Source organism: Cnephaeus nilssonii, assembly GCF_951640355.1.
Source record: "Cnephaeus nilssonii genome assembly, chromosome: 18".
Lineage (NCBI taxonomy): Eukaryota > Metazoa > Chordata > Mammalia > Chiroptera > Vespertilionidae > Cnephaeus > Cnephaeus nilssonii.
The window spans coordinates 15202175-15219790 of NC_137089.1; the positions used below are offsets into that span (position 1 = coordinate 15202175).

A 17616-nucleotide genomic window follows, 5' to 3' on the forward strand; every position below is an offset into this window, starting at 1 on the left:
GGAAAAGTGGCTGGGACAAGATTGTGGAGGGCTTTAAATTACTCAGTTAAAAATGTAGAATATTCATTTTACACTCATGGGTTTTAAAGAAGGAGCCACTCAAATGAACAAATTTGAGCTTTTAGAAGATAACTTTAATGGTATATTTAAGATGCATTTGAAAAGGAGATTAAAGACAAGGAGTCCCATGCAGAGGCAATTGCTCTAGTCTAGGCAAAACATCATTGTTATTCCCTGCCATGTTTTGAGTATTGGCTCCATCCCAAATGCTCTTAATGCAAGCCCAGCTGAATCTGCTCTGTCTTCTCACATAAGGAATGAGTAGTAGGCCTCTTCCAGATTTTCAACAGAATGTAATTATTTCTGCCCTCTCCTAAATTTAATGGGTCATTGTAATTCTCAGGCCATTTCAAGTTTTTCAACACTCTGTGGTTACTCAGGCTATTATTTAGTCCTGATTCTCTTATACACAAGTACTTTGAGTTCCTCTGTTATTTCCTAAAGTATTAATATTTGATGTTCCCAATCCATTAATTTCTGTTGTGTTCCACCTGCTTCAGATTCCCAGGACCTTACTCCTACTTTGGAATATTAGCTTGCCACTCAATATCTATAATATCTCTATCTATATCCTAATAAAAGTTATAAATATTCTCTAAAAAATAAACAAACATCAGGTGATGAGCCATATAATATTTAAAGATATTTAAGAAAGACTAAATATCAGGAATTCTTATGGCTAAGAAGTATTTCCTTGTGATATTTCTTAATTCCGGATAGGTTTCTGCAAGTTTCTAATCCGCAGATTTAAAGAATCTTCTAGTCATAATAATGGTATAAATGTCTTAACAGTGACTCCTCTCTTCTGGAGAAATGAAGGGCTCATTGGTTTGGACTATTCTCTCTGGGCTTGAATATAAATGAAATGTTAGCTATATCAGAATGAGATACTGTTATTAATACATTTAGGAGTCTGGGAAGAACAAACTTTGAGAACACTTCTTGACTGAAGCAGAAATTTCAGGAATAATCAAGGATATAAAAATGAATCTATCACCTGAAACCAATACAAAATAATACTGAAAATAAACTACAAAAATAAAATAATAAAAATTTTTTAAAAATGAATCTAAGACTCACTAAAGCTGTTGAAAAATTTATGTTATATGGCTACATCTAAATTAATAAATGGCTAAGTGGTAATGCATATTATCTGTAAATTTAAAAATAACAGCTGTCTTAGATGTTGGAAAAAATTATATAGAAAATATTTGAAAGTTGTTTATAAGCTATAAAAATTATTCAGTTTTTAATAATTATTAGTGTTATGGTCATCAATTGTTACATTCCTTGGTTTAACTTTTCTTGATGCCAAGTATAAACATAATTATAAAAAGTAACCCAGGTTAACAGCTTTAAGAATAAAAAAACAGCCGAAACTGGTTTGGCTCAGTGGATAGAGCGTCGGCCTGCGGACTGAAAGGTCCCAGGTTCGATTCCGGTCAAGGCATGTACATTGGTTGCGGGCACATCCCCGATAGGAGGTGTGCAGGAGGCAGCTGGTTGATGTTTCTCTCTCATCGATGTTTCTAGCTCTCTATCCCTCTCCCTTCCTCTCTGTAATAAAACAATAAAATATATTTTAAAAAAATAAAAAAACATGAATTTCCAAGTTAGGTTTGGTGTTACCCTACCATAAGTAAATAAGCCAATTTACTGTCAAAGAACAATGACTTATTTTTAAGTGGGATATGGAATTAGGAACTTAAAACGTTTCATAGCTTTTTTTCAAGTCAAGGTAAAATGTTTGAGATTGTAGCCGAATGATGATGAAAATTGAGTATCACAATTTAGAGCTTCTTTAGTTTCCTCATGGACTATGCCTAATTATAATCATGACAAATATTTTTTAAAAAGCTTACATTGGGCTCAGAGAAGAGACTTGCCCAGGATTACATAGTGGGGGAGTAGTTATACATTTATATCCTTCAACTTTATAGTCCATGGTCATCATGATATACTGCTTCTTATCATTAAAATCAGATGACTGTATTATGGTTTTCATCAATATTGCTGGTGAAAGAATATCCCTTTATACCATGAGGGCAGAACGTATTTTTCTGACACAGAACAGAATGAGTGGCCTACATTCAGGTTTGCATTCAGATGTTCATCCCAAAAAATCTTACAAAATTATCTGAATAAATACGGAATTTTTTCCCCAAAAAAACAAGGAATCCAATCAGTAGCCCTTAGCTGGTACTACTCCCTGTTTTTAGAGCTTGTCTTCCAGCTCCCTGTTCTTGCTCCAATTCCAAAGTAGAGCCAAGAGGGAAAGGCAAATGGCCATACCAGATGAGTCAGCTCACTGTACTCCGAAAACCCCATGCCTGCTTGTATCTCAGAGGCCAGACTCAAGTCAAATGATCACCCTGGTTACAAGGGATCCTGGAAAATGAAGTTTTGTTTTGTTGTTGTTGTTGTTAGACAACCAAAGTAAATCTGGATTCTTTTAGTAAAGAACAAAAGGGGAGAAAGAATATTGGTAAGGCATTCAGCAGCAACTGTAACAAATAAATAAATGTAATAGACTCTGATTACTGACGTGAAAGACCAAGGACCCATTCATAAGTCCCAAATAGCTAAAAGTTGAGATATTTGTTTCTATAAAATGAGTGAGCAATATTTCTTGACTGATTAGAATGGATATTATTGGAGGGGAAGTCAAAGATAACTTACAAATTTTCCAGGTTTTAGTTGGATATTGAGCCTGTTAAATAATGCAGGAAATATAGGCAATACAAAAATATCTAGCTTTGGGTGAAAGAGAATAAATTGGGTTTGGGCCACATTGAATTTGATGTATCTGCAAAATAACATATGAGAGATGTCCTGTTAGAATCTGGAAATACAGGTCTGAAGCTTAGGAGAGAGGTGAGGGCCAAAGATAAGAATCTAGTAGTCCTTATATGGTAGTTAAAATGGAGAGATAATGGATTAGATCACTCGTGGGGAATATGTATAGCGAAAAGAAAAAAGGGCTAACGATTGAAATTTTTGGAAAATATAATTTAAAATCAAGTTAGAGAAAGCAAAGGAGATTAAAAAGGATAAGTGGGGAGACAGGAGGAGCTATGAATGACATTATCTGAGAAGGCATTATGAAGTTTCAGGAAGAGAGAGGATGTCAACAACATTAGATGTAATAGCAAAATCAGGAAAGAAGAAAACTAAAAAGACACTGCTGGCTGGTAAATTAGGATATTATTGGTGGTTTTGGTTTGTTTTTGAGAACAGTTGCAGTAAATGGTAGAATTGAATGGGTGAGAAGTTACGGATTCTGAGGAGGAAAGTGGTAAATGCACTTGTTAAAGGCAAAAGCGTGAGCTCTGCAGCTGCCTGAGATCTCTGAGCCTGGGATTTCATGGCAAAACTGGCATGCCCATCTCTGAAAATCGTGAGAAATCAATAGAAATAAATAAAGGATGACATTTCTCAAGGAGCAACTTACTAATAACAGGCATAGAGTTCCCATTGTGCTGGCCTTTGGGAAAGTCATAATGGACTGCTACCAAGAATTCTTTCTCTGCAAATTCTCCAGGAAAAAGAACTAGCCTTATAACTTCCCTTCAGACCAAGAGACAAAAGTATTGGCCTCTGGGCTGATGGCTACCCTTCCCACAATTGTGGGTTGTTACCTCACACTGTTCTTGCTGTTCCATCTTTCACAAGATTTACAGAGGACGAATTCACAGTTCTGATAGGTTGTTGTCTTTACTCATTGTGTTCTCAGGAGTCGTGAGTCCTACAAACAATGCGTGTATTCCTAAACCCCACACCTCGTGGTGTGCACCAACTCTGTGTATAGTGACCACATGTAACTTGAAATCAGCTGTGATGGGAGCATTTATTCCTCAGAAATCAACAATCAGAACGTTTCCCCCTTGGATAGCTGGTTGTTAAGCATATACCGGTACACCACTGCCTGTACTCCCCACGGAGAATGAAAGAATTACGTGACTAAACTAGTCAGTTATGATCACGTATTATATACTCTGATTTGATACTTTATACTGGAGATAATACTCCTATATACACTGAGTGGCCAGATTATTATGATCTCTGAACGCATAATAATCTGGCCACTCAGTGTATAGCATATATAATAAAAGGCTAATATGCAAATTGTCCCCTCGACCAGGAGTTCGACCAGCAGGCAGGCCGGCCAGCTGTCCATGCCCCCTCCCCCTGGACAGGCTGGCTGGACCCCACCCATGCACCAGGCCTCTAATACACACACACACACACACACACACACACACACACACTGAGTAGCCAGATTCTTATGCATTCAGAGATCATAATAATCTGGCCACTCAGTGTATATTGCCCAGATAAAACAAGCATTTCATTCATTTTCATTCATTCAGTGTTCATTGAGTTCCTACTACGTGCCAGGCACTGATCTAGATAATGGTAATACTAAAATAAGTAAGATGGTCATTATCCCCAGGGATCTTATAATCTAGCAGGATGGGTGGATAGGTAGATGAATGAATAGATAGTTAGGTAGATATAGATAGATAGATAGATAGATAGATAGATAGATAGATAGATAGAGGAGAGACAAAGATATATGATAAAACTATCAGAAAGGTATGACTAAAGTCGTTTAGGAACACTCAGGGCAGTAATTCTCTTGGAAGGAATTAAGACTTTTCTAGCTGGGATTTCACTTGAAGAAAATTATTTATAGGGCTACAACTTAAATTAACTCTCATTTTGCTGTGCCTTTCCTGTCTTCTCCCTCCCAAGCGGAGACCTTAACGCACATTGCCCTCTTTAGGAGTCCTATCTAAACAAAATTATCTCTGACAAACAGGTTTTGCTCAGTCAGCATTTAAATCAGGCACTGATAAGAGAGTTGGCTAGGACAGAGAAAAAATCACCTGGAAGTAACTCCTCAGAGAGAGTATCTACAGTGACGGTATTATCAAAAGACAACAGCTACTCTCTTTGAATTATGATATGAAATAAAAATAGGATGTCAAGAAAGAGAACATTTTCTTGCTCACATGATTCATTCATTGGCTACAGTGCCAAGACTCCCTCTACTCCGTTGTTATCTCCTCTATATCTCCCCTCCCCACTCCCCACACACTGATATCAAAGGCCTGCCCAGAACTTCAGCCTCTCCTCGCTCTCCCAAATATTGTGTTTGCTCTCATTTTCCTCATATTTTGATCTATTCAATGTGTTTTCTCTCCAAAAATATATCAATAGTCCTACAAGGACATCTCCATGGCATACAACTTGATTTTTCTTCAAACTTGGGCTTTCTTACTGCCCAGTATTTTGCAGCTAATCAATTCTTGGACTGGAGTTTTAGACAACAGATTACAATTTTCTGGTGAGATTTATTAAATTGAAGACTAGCAATGCTTAAGGGAACTCTTATAATTCCACCCACATGTTTTGCTTGAGAAGTTCATGTACAAAGCTCAAACAAGCTGAGTTCCTCAGGTGCTGTAGAGAAATCACTGGGAAATTACCTAATTAAAAATGTCAAGTGAGTATACTGGAGAAAGTAACAATTTTATTTTAGAAATTGGAATATACTTTTTTCTCAGGAATATTATTCCAACATTTTAATTTAAACTTTTCTTTCAAAAGGGCTTTGCAGATATGCTGTTAGATTTTCACTAATCTTAGGTAAATTGGGAGAACATTAACTTCTCCCGGCCACTTAGAGACTCCTTAGCGTCTGGAACATCCTGAACAATAATAATTTCCTGTAAAATTTTCTAGTTGATGATCTGCTTAATAGTAATGGACAAAGCATCAAATGTTGTCTGGAAAAGCTTCCTCACTCTCTTACAAGATTTTAATGATCTCCAGTCAGAGCACAATTTTCAGCTGGGGTTGTGTAATCCTATGCAGGAAATCTTGTTTTTTTTTCCATTAAAGAGAATGATGAATATATCATTTATTGTTCATCTGTCAGCTATAAACTAATACGTGCTAAGTCTTCATTGTTTATAGTGCCAGACAACACCAACTCTTTCCTAACTAAATAAATGAACTTATTCACATTGATAACTTTACCTTGGTATAATATTTAGCTGCTTCTTTCCCACTATGAAAATATATAACTTTTGTTTATTATACATTAAGACAAGCAAAACTGCATTTAGGAAAAGCAAAATAAATGAACCATCTTAAAAGTAAACACCAGTGTTAGGTCATTTATTACTTTGCTCTGGGCTTTTTGTGAATTGTATATATGGAGATGTAATACTCTAAATATATTTAAGATAATTTCTGAAGTTTTATTTATAAAAATATTTTTCTTATTATTTCTTACTTTCCAAATTTCTCATTCTGTTGATCATGTATGTATTCTTAATGGAAACCTGAGCCATACTCCAAAGGTAAACATGCTTAGCTGCTTAGAAGTGCTCAGAGAGATGTACTTGGTTCAGGCCTTGAGCCGACAGCAGAGTCACCATCAAACTAGAGATTTTGCCTCATTTATGAATTTTCCTTTATATGAATTTTTCCACTCAGTTTTTTTTACTTAATGACCTACTTTTTAGGTACTGCTATGTGCTAAGTACCCTATTGGGTATGTTGAGTCTTATTTCTCTTACTCCTCACAATAATCGTTAAAATGGGATTTATTCTTACCTTACTGGTTTGAAGGCTAAACATGAGTTTAAATTAATTAAATATCTGATTCTTAGGTGCTAAAAGAATTACAAAGATAAGGAAGATATTGTCCTGACCTTTAAGAACTTTTATTCTAATAGAGGGTTAGAAAATTATACATGTACACACACACATACACACACACACACACCACCACCTGTAACAAGAGGTATTATGTGATGAATTATATAAAGGCATAAAACTATAGTACACAGAATCGTATCTTTCCTTAAAGTTTGCACATCCAAAATTTTAGCTCAGTCAACGTAGATTATCTGAGCGGTATTAGAGATATGTGCCATGTACACCATGTGTATTTAAAAAACACACAAATTCTTTTTTTTCTTTATTGATTAAGGTATTACATGTGTGTCCTTATACCCCATTGACACTCCCACCCCTCCACACTCATGCCCTCACCCCCCTGGTATCTGTGTCCATTGGTTAGGCTTATATGCATGCATACAAGTCCTTTGGTTGATCTCTCCCCCTTACCCCCACCCTCCCCTACCTTCCCTCTGAGGCTAGCCTGTATGCACCCATGGATCATAGTAGGTTCAAAAATCATGACTGCCTAAAAAGACTAAGGCTAGAGTATGCACAGTCAGATCCTAACGACTGAAATTCCGAAGTCAAGTAAGCAGTTAGGACATAGAACAAATCGGAAAAGAACCAGTTGGGAGACATGGGAGGCACAGGTTTCCAGGAGGTTTTGGATATCAGGATAAAGTAGCAGAGAGGAAAATGAAAAACAGAGCAGCTGTGTCAGCCACGAAGCTCCATACCTTTCCTGCTGAGATAGAACTCCTCATTGTGCAGGTGGGAATTGAGTAATTCCCTATAAGGTGGTGGGAAATGGATGAACCTGGCCAGATGGGGAAGGTGAGGCCTGAGTACATACTAGGAGTTAGTGGAAAAGTTTGGTTTAATGTTTAAAATTTGCCTTCTAAAAGTATTTTCTGAAACAAAGATATTGGATATATGTAGAAATAGTTTGTGTTTCTATTGTAGCTTAGAGCAGCCTTAAAGTAATACTATATTTATTGTTGGGTATTTCTATCTAATATCTCTTTGATAAAGACATTCCTAGAACTGATACTAAGTCAGTGTTCAGTTACTATCTAATCATCAGCATCATCATTATCATCATCATTTGTCATTTATGAAGCACTTGTTATATGTGAGATATTTTTCTAAGTGCTTTGCATACATCATCTTATTTAATCCTTGCAGCAAGCCTAGGAGATGGGTATGATTGTTACTAATTATCTCTGACAAACAGGTTTTGCTCAGTGCAGCATTTAAATCAGTTACTGATAAGAGACTTGGCTAGGACAGAGAAAAAATCACCTGGAAGTAACTTTAATTTTATAACAGATGCAAAATGGATTCATAGAAATAATTACCCCAATATCACATACCTAGTAATTTGTGTAGCCAGGATTCAGACCATTGATTCAGTCTCACCCCAGAGCAATTGCTCAGAGTGATTATAATATTACCCTTACCACCTCCTAGAGTTAAACTTTAGGATTTTTCATATGAATTTAGATGATATTATAATCCCATGAACAAAAGTAAAAGAAAAAATATAATACCAAAACGACTGCAAAGAAAAAATTGTCATACCAAAACTGCTTATCTAGCCAATGCTAAAATATTTTAAAAGCTGTAATATCAGATGGCTTCTCTTTTTTATTACCAATAACAAGAATAAGAACAATAAAGCCCCCCAAATACAGAACAGTATCCATTAAACAGTTTAATAGTTTTAAAATTTTTCTTAAAATGTTCATTTATCATATAAATGAGATATCCAAAAATATATAAATAAAATGAAATATTTCCATTTATGTCTCAACTTGAGATCATATTTACTGCTAATATATTTGATGAAACAAATACATAAAGTGTCTGTGTGTTTGTGTGTGTGTGCGTGCGCGCTAAGGTAGTTAATGTTGACCCACCCATTGAAATGCTATTCTAGGCAATGGCTGACTATGGCCAAGGACATTTTCATTTAAAGTAAAATTTTTCAATATTTAAAAATTTTTAAGGCTTTGTGAACACTCTCTATGGTTAGAAAAATCTCTGTTGCAAAACTGACAGATACAGATATTTCAGTCTATGTTTGAAGTACATATAATTAAAGAAAAATCTATTAGCAGATATGCTCCTAACCCAGTAATAGCCATCAGGACAGTAATAATACTGGCTGAATTTTTTTACATTATTTCAGATACCAGACATGTATTAACATTTGACCCTTGAACAACACTGGTTCGAACTGTTCAGGTCTACTTATACGCGGATTTTTTCAATAAATACAGTAAATGTATTTTTTCTTCCTTACTTTCTTAATAACATTCTATTTTCTCTAGCTTACTTTATTGTAAAAATACAGTATATAATACATTTAACATACAAAATATGTATTGATTGACTGTTTAATCGATAAGGCTTCCAGTAGTTAAGTTTTGAAGGAGTCAAAAGTTATATGATGATTTTCAGTTGCTCGGGAGTCAACTCTTCTAACCTCCGTGTTGTTCAAGGATAGACTGTATTTCTAATTTTCAAAACAACCCTGCAAAAAAAGATATTATCCCTATCTATATATTCTATATATATATAAGGCTAAGCAACTGGCCGACCGGGGGGCGGGGGGAGCTGATGCTCAATGCAGGAGCTGCCGAGCTGCGGTGACTTGGCAGCTGCGGTTCTCAGGTGACACACCCCAAAACCAGAGAGGAGGGAGCCCGATTCCTGGGTGCGTCACCCTCTCGCAATCTGGGATCCCTCGGGAGATGTCAGAGAGCTGGTTTCGGCCCGATCCCCGCAGACCAGTCCGAGGGACCCCACCTGCTAGAGAGACCCTGCTCACTCCACAGATGCCCTTCGAGCCGCAGCACCACCCCAGGTGTGACTGGCCGGGGAGGGACCAAAGGAGGTTGGCTCCAGGGCATGTCCTGCCCATCTCGCCCAGTCCTGCCCCGCCAGCCACCTTCTAATTAATTTCCGTTCAATGTGCACGAATCTGTGCACCGGGGCACTAGTTACTTTAAACAGAGTTTTAAAGGTTAAGGTATTTGCTCGATTTTACCCAGTTAGTAAGAGGTTGTCCTTACTCCGGGTTGTCCAGACTCCAGAGTCTACTATTTTTTTATATCCTAGTTTCGTTAACATAAAGCATTGATGATGGCTTTTCATTTACCAGAATATTTGAACACCCTGCACCCTGGCTGTGCCATATAACTGATTATTTCATTCCAGGAAGTTTGAACTATTGTAAATAATAATGACTTTTTCTAGTATTTCTAGGATTCATCAAAATTCCAGTAATCTTTCAATCATTAAACTTTCTCTTTTCTCTTGGCTTTTCTAGAAAAAGTTAGTGTTTTAATCATTAGATTTTGTATTATCTCTAGGTTTTCAATGAAGCTTAACGGATTAAAGAGAAAATGGGTTTCTATAAGTCACAAGTGGCAACTTTACTATACCTTTTTGTTTTTTCCAAATTTTATTCAGAAATAAAAATATTCTATTTCCTAATATGAAGCCAAATGTTTATATTTCCCAGATTTTACCTAAATGTCCTTCCCCAAGGCCATTGCTGTGGAGAAACTATTTTAATGGCCTTCATTGGGGTGTGGTGGAAATGCTCTAATTGCCTGTGCTAAAAAAACAAAGGTTTCACGCAAATTGAATTTTTCTTTTAGGATAATTGCCATTCACTTTTGTTTTTATATGCAACTGAGTGGGGGTTTTGCAGTATCCCCTGTGGACAATAAAGTGCTGAAATAGGAGAAGCTAATAACTGCTCTGTGTGGCGATACTGACACCTTCTGCGTATTTGTCAATCTGTGTTAACAGTACCGATCAGGATGGGATCCTCATAGAGGGGCAGATAATATTTCCACTAAATCTTCGGACAGTGATGTAAGTGATATATCTGCGGTTTCCAGGACTAGTAGTGCTTCTCGTTTCAGCAGCACAAGCTACATGTCCGTCCAATCAGAACGGCCCAGAGGAAGCAAGAAAATCAGGTGAGTAAGGGACTTTCGCAGGAAACTCTCCTAAATGTATATGACAAGGTCTTTATGTTTCTTTGGATAAACGTAAGATCCTCTGTTCTAAAGGCTAATGTGTGTCATTTGGCAATAAGAATTTCTGTACGTATTATTTTTTTATTATATTTGGCTCTGCCTTTCAAACTTTTTGCACAGGCAAATTTTATAGAACGCACAACAACTTTCTTACTAGATTACTTGAAATAATAGCATTAGTTGTTTTTTAATGTTTTCTATTTTGAAAAGTAATTCTATTACACATTTATTGAGGTTAAAGTGACGGTTTTGTGAAAATTTGAATATTTTAATGTTCTAAGAAATGTGAAGAGTAATATTTGAAAGGTATTTTCCCCAGCCGAATATATTTCAGGGATTCAGAAAAATATTACTTTTTTTTAATGGGATACTCCTTATCCTCCTGAAACTGTTATAAGTGCATGGAAAAAGTCCTCAGCCTCTCAAAATTTATAAATGCAATATTTATGTTTATATAAGCATATTCATAGAGTTTATGGGCACCTGAGCTAAATTGTTTTTACTCCTGTGTATAAAAAAAAAAAATCTATAATGAGGAGACCACAATTTTTTTTCATGCAACTCTGTAACAGGAAAATAGGATTTAAAGAACAATTATGATTGTGGTGCTTACACAAGCGCTTCTCTGGTATACTGGAAAAAAAGTTTCAACCTTTAGAAGATGTCATTGTTATTTGTGTTTTCATAGTGTTCATTTCCTTTCTGTTTAATTTTGGATGCATTTTTTTCTTACCTTTTCTTTCCTTTGTTTGTGTTTATTTGCATGCCTTCCTTCAATTTGTGTTGCTTTCAAAGGCCAAAGGGAGTAGAAGAGGGAGGGAAAGAAGGGGATAAGCATGAAGAGATAGTTCATGACGTAAAGGAAGAAAGAATTAATGAGCATGTGAAAGGGAAAGAGATTACAAAAACGTCTAATAATGAGAAAACCAGAGAATCAGGAGACGAGGAAAAAACACAAGATACACATGAGCGAGGGAAAGAAAAAGAGCAGTGGGATAAAGAGGATCTGCAGAGGCGAGTCTCACACGATGATGACAGGTAAAATACACTCATTTTTGTAGACATTTCCCATTAGTAATGTAGTCCTTTTTCCTACCTATGAAAACTATTTTGCCCTTTACATGTGGTGTATTTTCTTGTGTTTTATCTATTTATATTCTAATACAAGTAATTGAGATGTTGGTAAAAATTGTATACCCAAATCAAACAGATTTCTTAAATAGTCTTTCATTTGTATCCACTAGTTCTGAGAGTCTGGTTCATTGGTTTTCAAGTTATTTAGGATGAGCTGAACCAAACTTAAATTTCCCTTTAGTTTTTTTTGTGTGTGTTTTTTTTGGGTGGGGGCGGGGGTTAAGCATGAATTACTGTAATCTTTCTCATTTGTGGAGTCAAAACCTTTGAGTAGAAGAGATGAAAGGCCCTGACATTTTTTAAGCCTACTTTATAAGAAATATTACATACCGGAAATGAATTTTTTAAAGGAATAGAAAAACAGCAACAAGTAAGCTCTGTTCAGTCTCTGGCTCTCTTGCCTCTTGGTCTTCTGGTGGGTTCTGGATCAAATGTGAGTCCCGAGGAAGACTGCAAAGCAGAACAGCTGAAAAGCCAGGGTAGATGCCCCGGGGGTCATTAGAAGGCACACTGGGTTAGGTCCCTCTCAAAACTCATTCAGGTCCAGAAAGCGCCAGAGAAGGAAATTTGAACAGGGGGGCAAAGGCAGGGGGAAAACACAAGCAGCAAGGCATAAAGCCACTCCGCTTTCCTTTTCGTAACACAAGGCACTCAGCATGAAGCTGTCTTTACAGTGAAGGTGAGGTCAGCACAAGTCCGAGAGAGACGCCAGCCTGCTGCCTGCGGAGGAGATTTCTCCAAGTTCATTGATCTGAGATAGGATCGCCAGTCATGTACCTTTTGGAGGCATTGGGGATTCTGGTATTCAGTCCAGAATTTGATTTTGTACAAAGTCTGCTTGATAAGGACACCCTATTATAAGCCAGTGTTTTTGTTTGTTTTTTGCAATTAATATATCTAAACCCAATCTCAGTTTGTGCTTTACTTATAATTAATGAGAAAGATAATCGGGACAGAAGTTTACCCCCCGGGTATACAGTTCTGTGGTTTGTCTGTGATGCTTTTTGTCTCAGCTTGGTATATTGAACTATACCTGCTCTATAAAAGTTTCTGTATCACAGACATTAACCTGATAATGAATATTGATTAGGCAATTTTGTGATTTGAGTCTAAACTATTCATTTCAGTTTGTCTTTTATCTAACTTTTGATAATTACATTAGTTTATGAGTAAAGACCATTTTTCTGATTCAGTGGGCATAGGATCATTTCATCATGAATTCACAGAGAAAAAAAAGCTTTCCAGTTTTTACTTGGAAAGAGATAGAGTTTTCTTTCTTCCAAAAGCAGAGCAGAATGTGAGTCTCTGCTGTGTTTTCTTTTGTATGTACTGTATAAGTGAAAACACACCAGTCCACGGAGGTATGCCTAGAGCCAAAAGCCTCTTCGGGCATACCTGGCTTGGACAGAGGGTTAGAGAAGATTGTAACCTTAAGTTCCCCATTTTCAATATTATTTTCTTCATCCTGTTCTGCAGCAAGAGAGCACCGTATTTTGCAGGGAAAAGGGAGAGATGGTGGTACATGCCTAGCGATTCGAGTCATTAGGCGCAGTATTCGCCTTCAGTCACAACAGGATGTTTCTGAGACTGAAGAAGGCCAGGCTGATCTCTCCCGGGAACACATATCCCATGAGGTGGCAAGAGTGCCAACTGCAGTTGTTCTAAGAAAATGGTGGTGTCACTAACTAGTGATTGCAACGTAGGATCTTGCATTTGCTTTCATTTCTTAGAATAAAACTGACCGTCTTTATTCTGAGAGGAAATAGGTTTGAGTGCTCCCAGTGTCATTTTGTTTGAGTAGTTAATAAAAACGATCGTACATTGCTTCAACACTGACAACAACATATATGCTTATACATTATTGGGATATAATCATATCCTATAACACACCATTGACGTTTTATGCCTTTTACTCATAATCCATGTTTTTATAAAAAAATTTTTTTCTGACTTTAGAGTTAAAGTATTTATAGTACTGTTACTACTTAAAGTTGACATAGTGACTACAGTGAACAAAATGGAAGTTGTCCATTTCTTTCAGATTGCCCAATGTGCTGTCATATCATTGTTTTGTATACTATTTTCTGTGGTGTCAGTAGTTACTTACCCTTTTTTCATTTCTGATTTTATTTATTGGGGTCCTCCCTGTCTCTCCCCATCCCTAAGGGTAAAAATTTTATTTTTGAGGAACTCCATGCTGCATATTTTCAGAGTCGCATAAGAAAGCAAAAATGTTATCCTCCCCTCATCTAGAAATAAATAAGAAGAGCATAAATTCCTTTTTAAATCACGACACTTGGAAGTTTAGCACCAGCATCCAAAATGAACTAGAAAAGGGAACAAAAAGCATTTACTATGTATTTCAGATTTCTTTGGTTGGGGTTCTCCCCAGGTGGTATTAATATTTCTTCTTTCAATTTATATTACCAAAACAGTAAAAAAAAAAAAAAAAAACAAGAAAAAAATATAAACCTAGTGGTTGCCGAAACTGGCGAGGTTGCTCTCCTGTCTTCTGTGCAGGCATTCGAGAAAAATCGCTGGAAACATTGGCTGACATTCTCGTTTTGTACTTGTTTCGTGAAGAATAATCGTAAACATTCCAATGTCCGCATCTTGGTTATTAGTCTTCCACTTTATTGCTTGGATGTTTCTTTGGTGTTGGTAAGGTCGTGTCTGCTTTTTGTTTCATTTTTTGAATGGCCGTTCATTCGTTAGGTCGCCTAGTGATGGTGAAGGTGCCTGGGGAGCCTGGTGTTACTCAGCACTGCTCTGCTCTGTCTTTTTCTTGATGAGTCTGGTTGAAGGTTTATCAATCTTATTTATGTTTTCTCAAAGAACCAGCTCTTGGTTTCATTGATCTTTTGTGTATTTTTAGACTTTTTTTTTTCCCCCTCATTGATCCTAATTATTTTCTTTCTTCTACTCATTTTGGGCTTTGTTGTCCTTTTTGTAGTTCCTTTAAGTGTAAGGTTAGATTGCTTATTTGGGATTTTTCTTGTTTCTTGAGGTAGGACTGAATTGCGATGAATTTCCCTCTTAGGGCTGCATTTGCTGCATCCCATATATTTGGGGTTATTTTGTTTTCATTTTTATTTGTCTCAAGGTATTTTTTGTGGTTTTTGTTGTTGATGATTTCATTGTTTACCCACCCATTGTTTAGTAACATTTTATTTATCCTCCATGTGTTTTTCTTTTTTTTTCTTCTTGTAATTGATTTCTAGTTTAATACCATTATGGTTGGAGAAGATGCTTAATATGATTTTAGTCTTCTTAAATATTTTGAGACTTATTTTGTATCCTAATTTGTTTTCTGTCCTGGAAAAAGTTCCATATGCAATTGAAAAAAATGTTTATTCTGCTGCTTTGGGGTGAAATTCTGAAAATATCAATTAAATTCATCTGGTTTAATGTATCATTCAAGGCTGCTGTTTTCTTTTTGGCTTTTTGTCTAGAAGATCTATCCATTGATGTCAATGGGGTGTTAAAGTTTCCTACTATGACTGTATTACTGTCAATTTCTCCCTTTATGTTTATTAATATTTTCTTTATATATTTAGATGCTCCTTTGTTGGGTGCATAAATGTTTACAAGGGTTATATTCTCTTTTTGAATTGATCCCTTTATCATTATGTCATGTTCTTCTTTGTCTCTTATTATAGCCTTTGTTTTAAAGTCTGTTTTGTCTGCTATAGTATTGCTACCACAGCTTTTTTTCATTTCTTTTTGCATAAAATATCTTCTTTCATCGCCTTAATTTCAGGATGTGTATGTCTTTTGAGCTAAAGTAGGTCTTTTGAAGACAGTATATATATATGTATCTTTGTTCTTATTCATTCAGCTACTTTTTGATTGGAGAATTTAACCCATTTACATTTAAAGTGATTATTAATAGGTATGTATTTATTGCCATTTTATTGTTTAAAGAGTGAATTTTATGGTATGTGAGTTATATCTTTTAGATTGCTCTAAAGAAAGTCTCTGTAAAAAAGGGGAGATTTATAATCTGTGTTGTTTCCCCAATAATAAATATGAGAATAGTGTTATAAAATGCAAATTATATTTTGTTTATAGCTTAGTTTGTCAAGCATCTTTTCTTCTATTCCAATACTCCTTAGGAACTACCTTTTCCTAAAACATTTATTTATCTCTCTTTTTAAAAAAAATTTTACATACATTTTAACATCACCATGGTGCTAAAGATGAATAAAACACATACCTTTTTCTCATGAAAACATAATGATTTTTTTTTTACAGTCCAAAATTTATCCTTTGCACATAAATATAATAGTTGGCCTAAATTGTGAACTCTCTATATCTTGTGTGTTCTCAGTTTATAATTAAGCAAGCTATTCTCATAAAAATTTAGGAAAATTACTGGATTAAATGTTGATTCTCTATCATATTATCTTCTATGTGTGGTAGACTGTGCATGTGACTTTACAGTTTTTTATGAGATCACTGAAAGTGAGAGATTTGAGATTTGATCATGTATATGGTCTGAAGAGAAGGAACATTTGAAGATAGAATATGTGAAGGCACAGCTATTCGAGTAAGAACCTAAAGATGGAGGATGAGCTAGAGTCAGAAGCGTAGATGGATGGGTTGGCTCAAATCAGAGGAAAGGCAGATATTAAAGTAGATCAGTTACTAGACAGGGAATTGGAAGGTAGGCTGTTACTGCCTGATGGTCTTAATTTTCTCAAACACAAAAGAGACAGGAATATAACAGTTTGGAAGTTGAATTAGAGATTTGTTTTGAAGGTTTGTAACAATCACTGAAGGAAATAAAGTACTGACCAACGACAAATTAAAGGGCTGATGAATAGTCCTGCAGATTCATCTGAAGTTTGGAGACCAGCAATTTCAAGATACACTAATGTGTAAGAGCAGTGTGATCATTTCTTGCAGCACTGAGCCAACCCAAGTGTAGAAACTGAGAAGTCAGTTTGTAGCATTTGTTGGGGAGTGAGAGTTTTGATAAATGTGGAGGTTGTTAGAAAAATAGCAGTGGAAAGAAATTGAGGATACTTGGGCAGATGTTCATTCTAGATAAGAAGGAAGAAAAGTGCAGACAGGAATTGATAGACTAGGAGAATATAGAGAAAATCCAAGAATTGGAAAACTGTATGTTGTAGTAACAAAGCAAGTTTGGGGTGCTGGAAGTGTAAGCGGTTTTAGTTGGAATATGGCATTGAGATTTAAGATTTTGTGGTGGAGCTATTCTTTTAGTTGACAAATTCTAAGATAGGAGCATTGGAATAAGTAAGGTGGGTAAAAAGAATAAATCTGAAGGTAGCTGGAGATACATAAGTTTTGGAATTATTGGGCAGCTGGTTAGGTCTTCTTAATGAATATTTAAAGCTCATAGAATTGTGGTAAGATTGAGAATTGAAAAGAAGACTAAAGACTTCTAAGGACTTCGGTGAATCTGTCAGTAACCGTGAGGTCATCAGATGACAGGCAAAAAAAAGGAGAGGTATATATTGATATAGCCAGAAGTCATAAGTTGTAAAGCATTTACACTTTTCAATAAAAGTAGAAGAACAATCCTATATAATAAAAGGCTAATTTGCAAATCAACCGAATGGCGGAACAACTGATCGATGCGCACTGGCCACCCGGGGGCAGACACTCAATGCAGGAGCTGTCCTCTGGTGGTCAGTGCACTCCC

At 36.1% G+C, this 17616-nt stretch overlaps 1 protein-coding gene across 3 annotated transcripts in view; it reads left to right on the forward strand.

Annotated features, from left to right (window-relative positions):
• Window positions 1-17616, forward strand: part of RIMS2 (regulating synaptic membrane exocytosis 2) — a 355739-nt gene that overhangs the window by 262312 nt on the left and 75811 nt on the right. For 2 of the 3 annotated variants that reach the window (XM_079795973.1, XM_079795972.1), the window contains one exon: window positions 10579-10751. In XM_079795973.1, coding sequence (XP_079652099.1) covers window positions 10579-10751 — 173 coding nt within the window. Of the gene's footprint in view, window positions 1-10578; window positions 10752-11606; window positions 11850-17616 lie in introns of all 3 variants that reach the window. The other variant, XM_079795974.1, reaches the window with a different exon arrangement.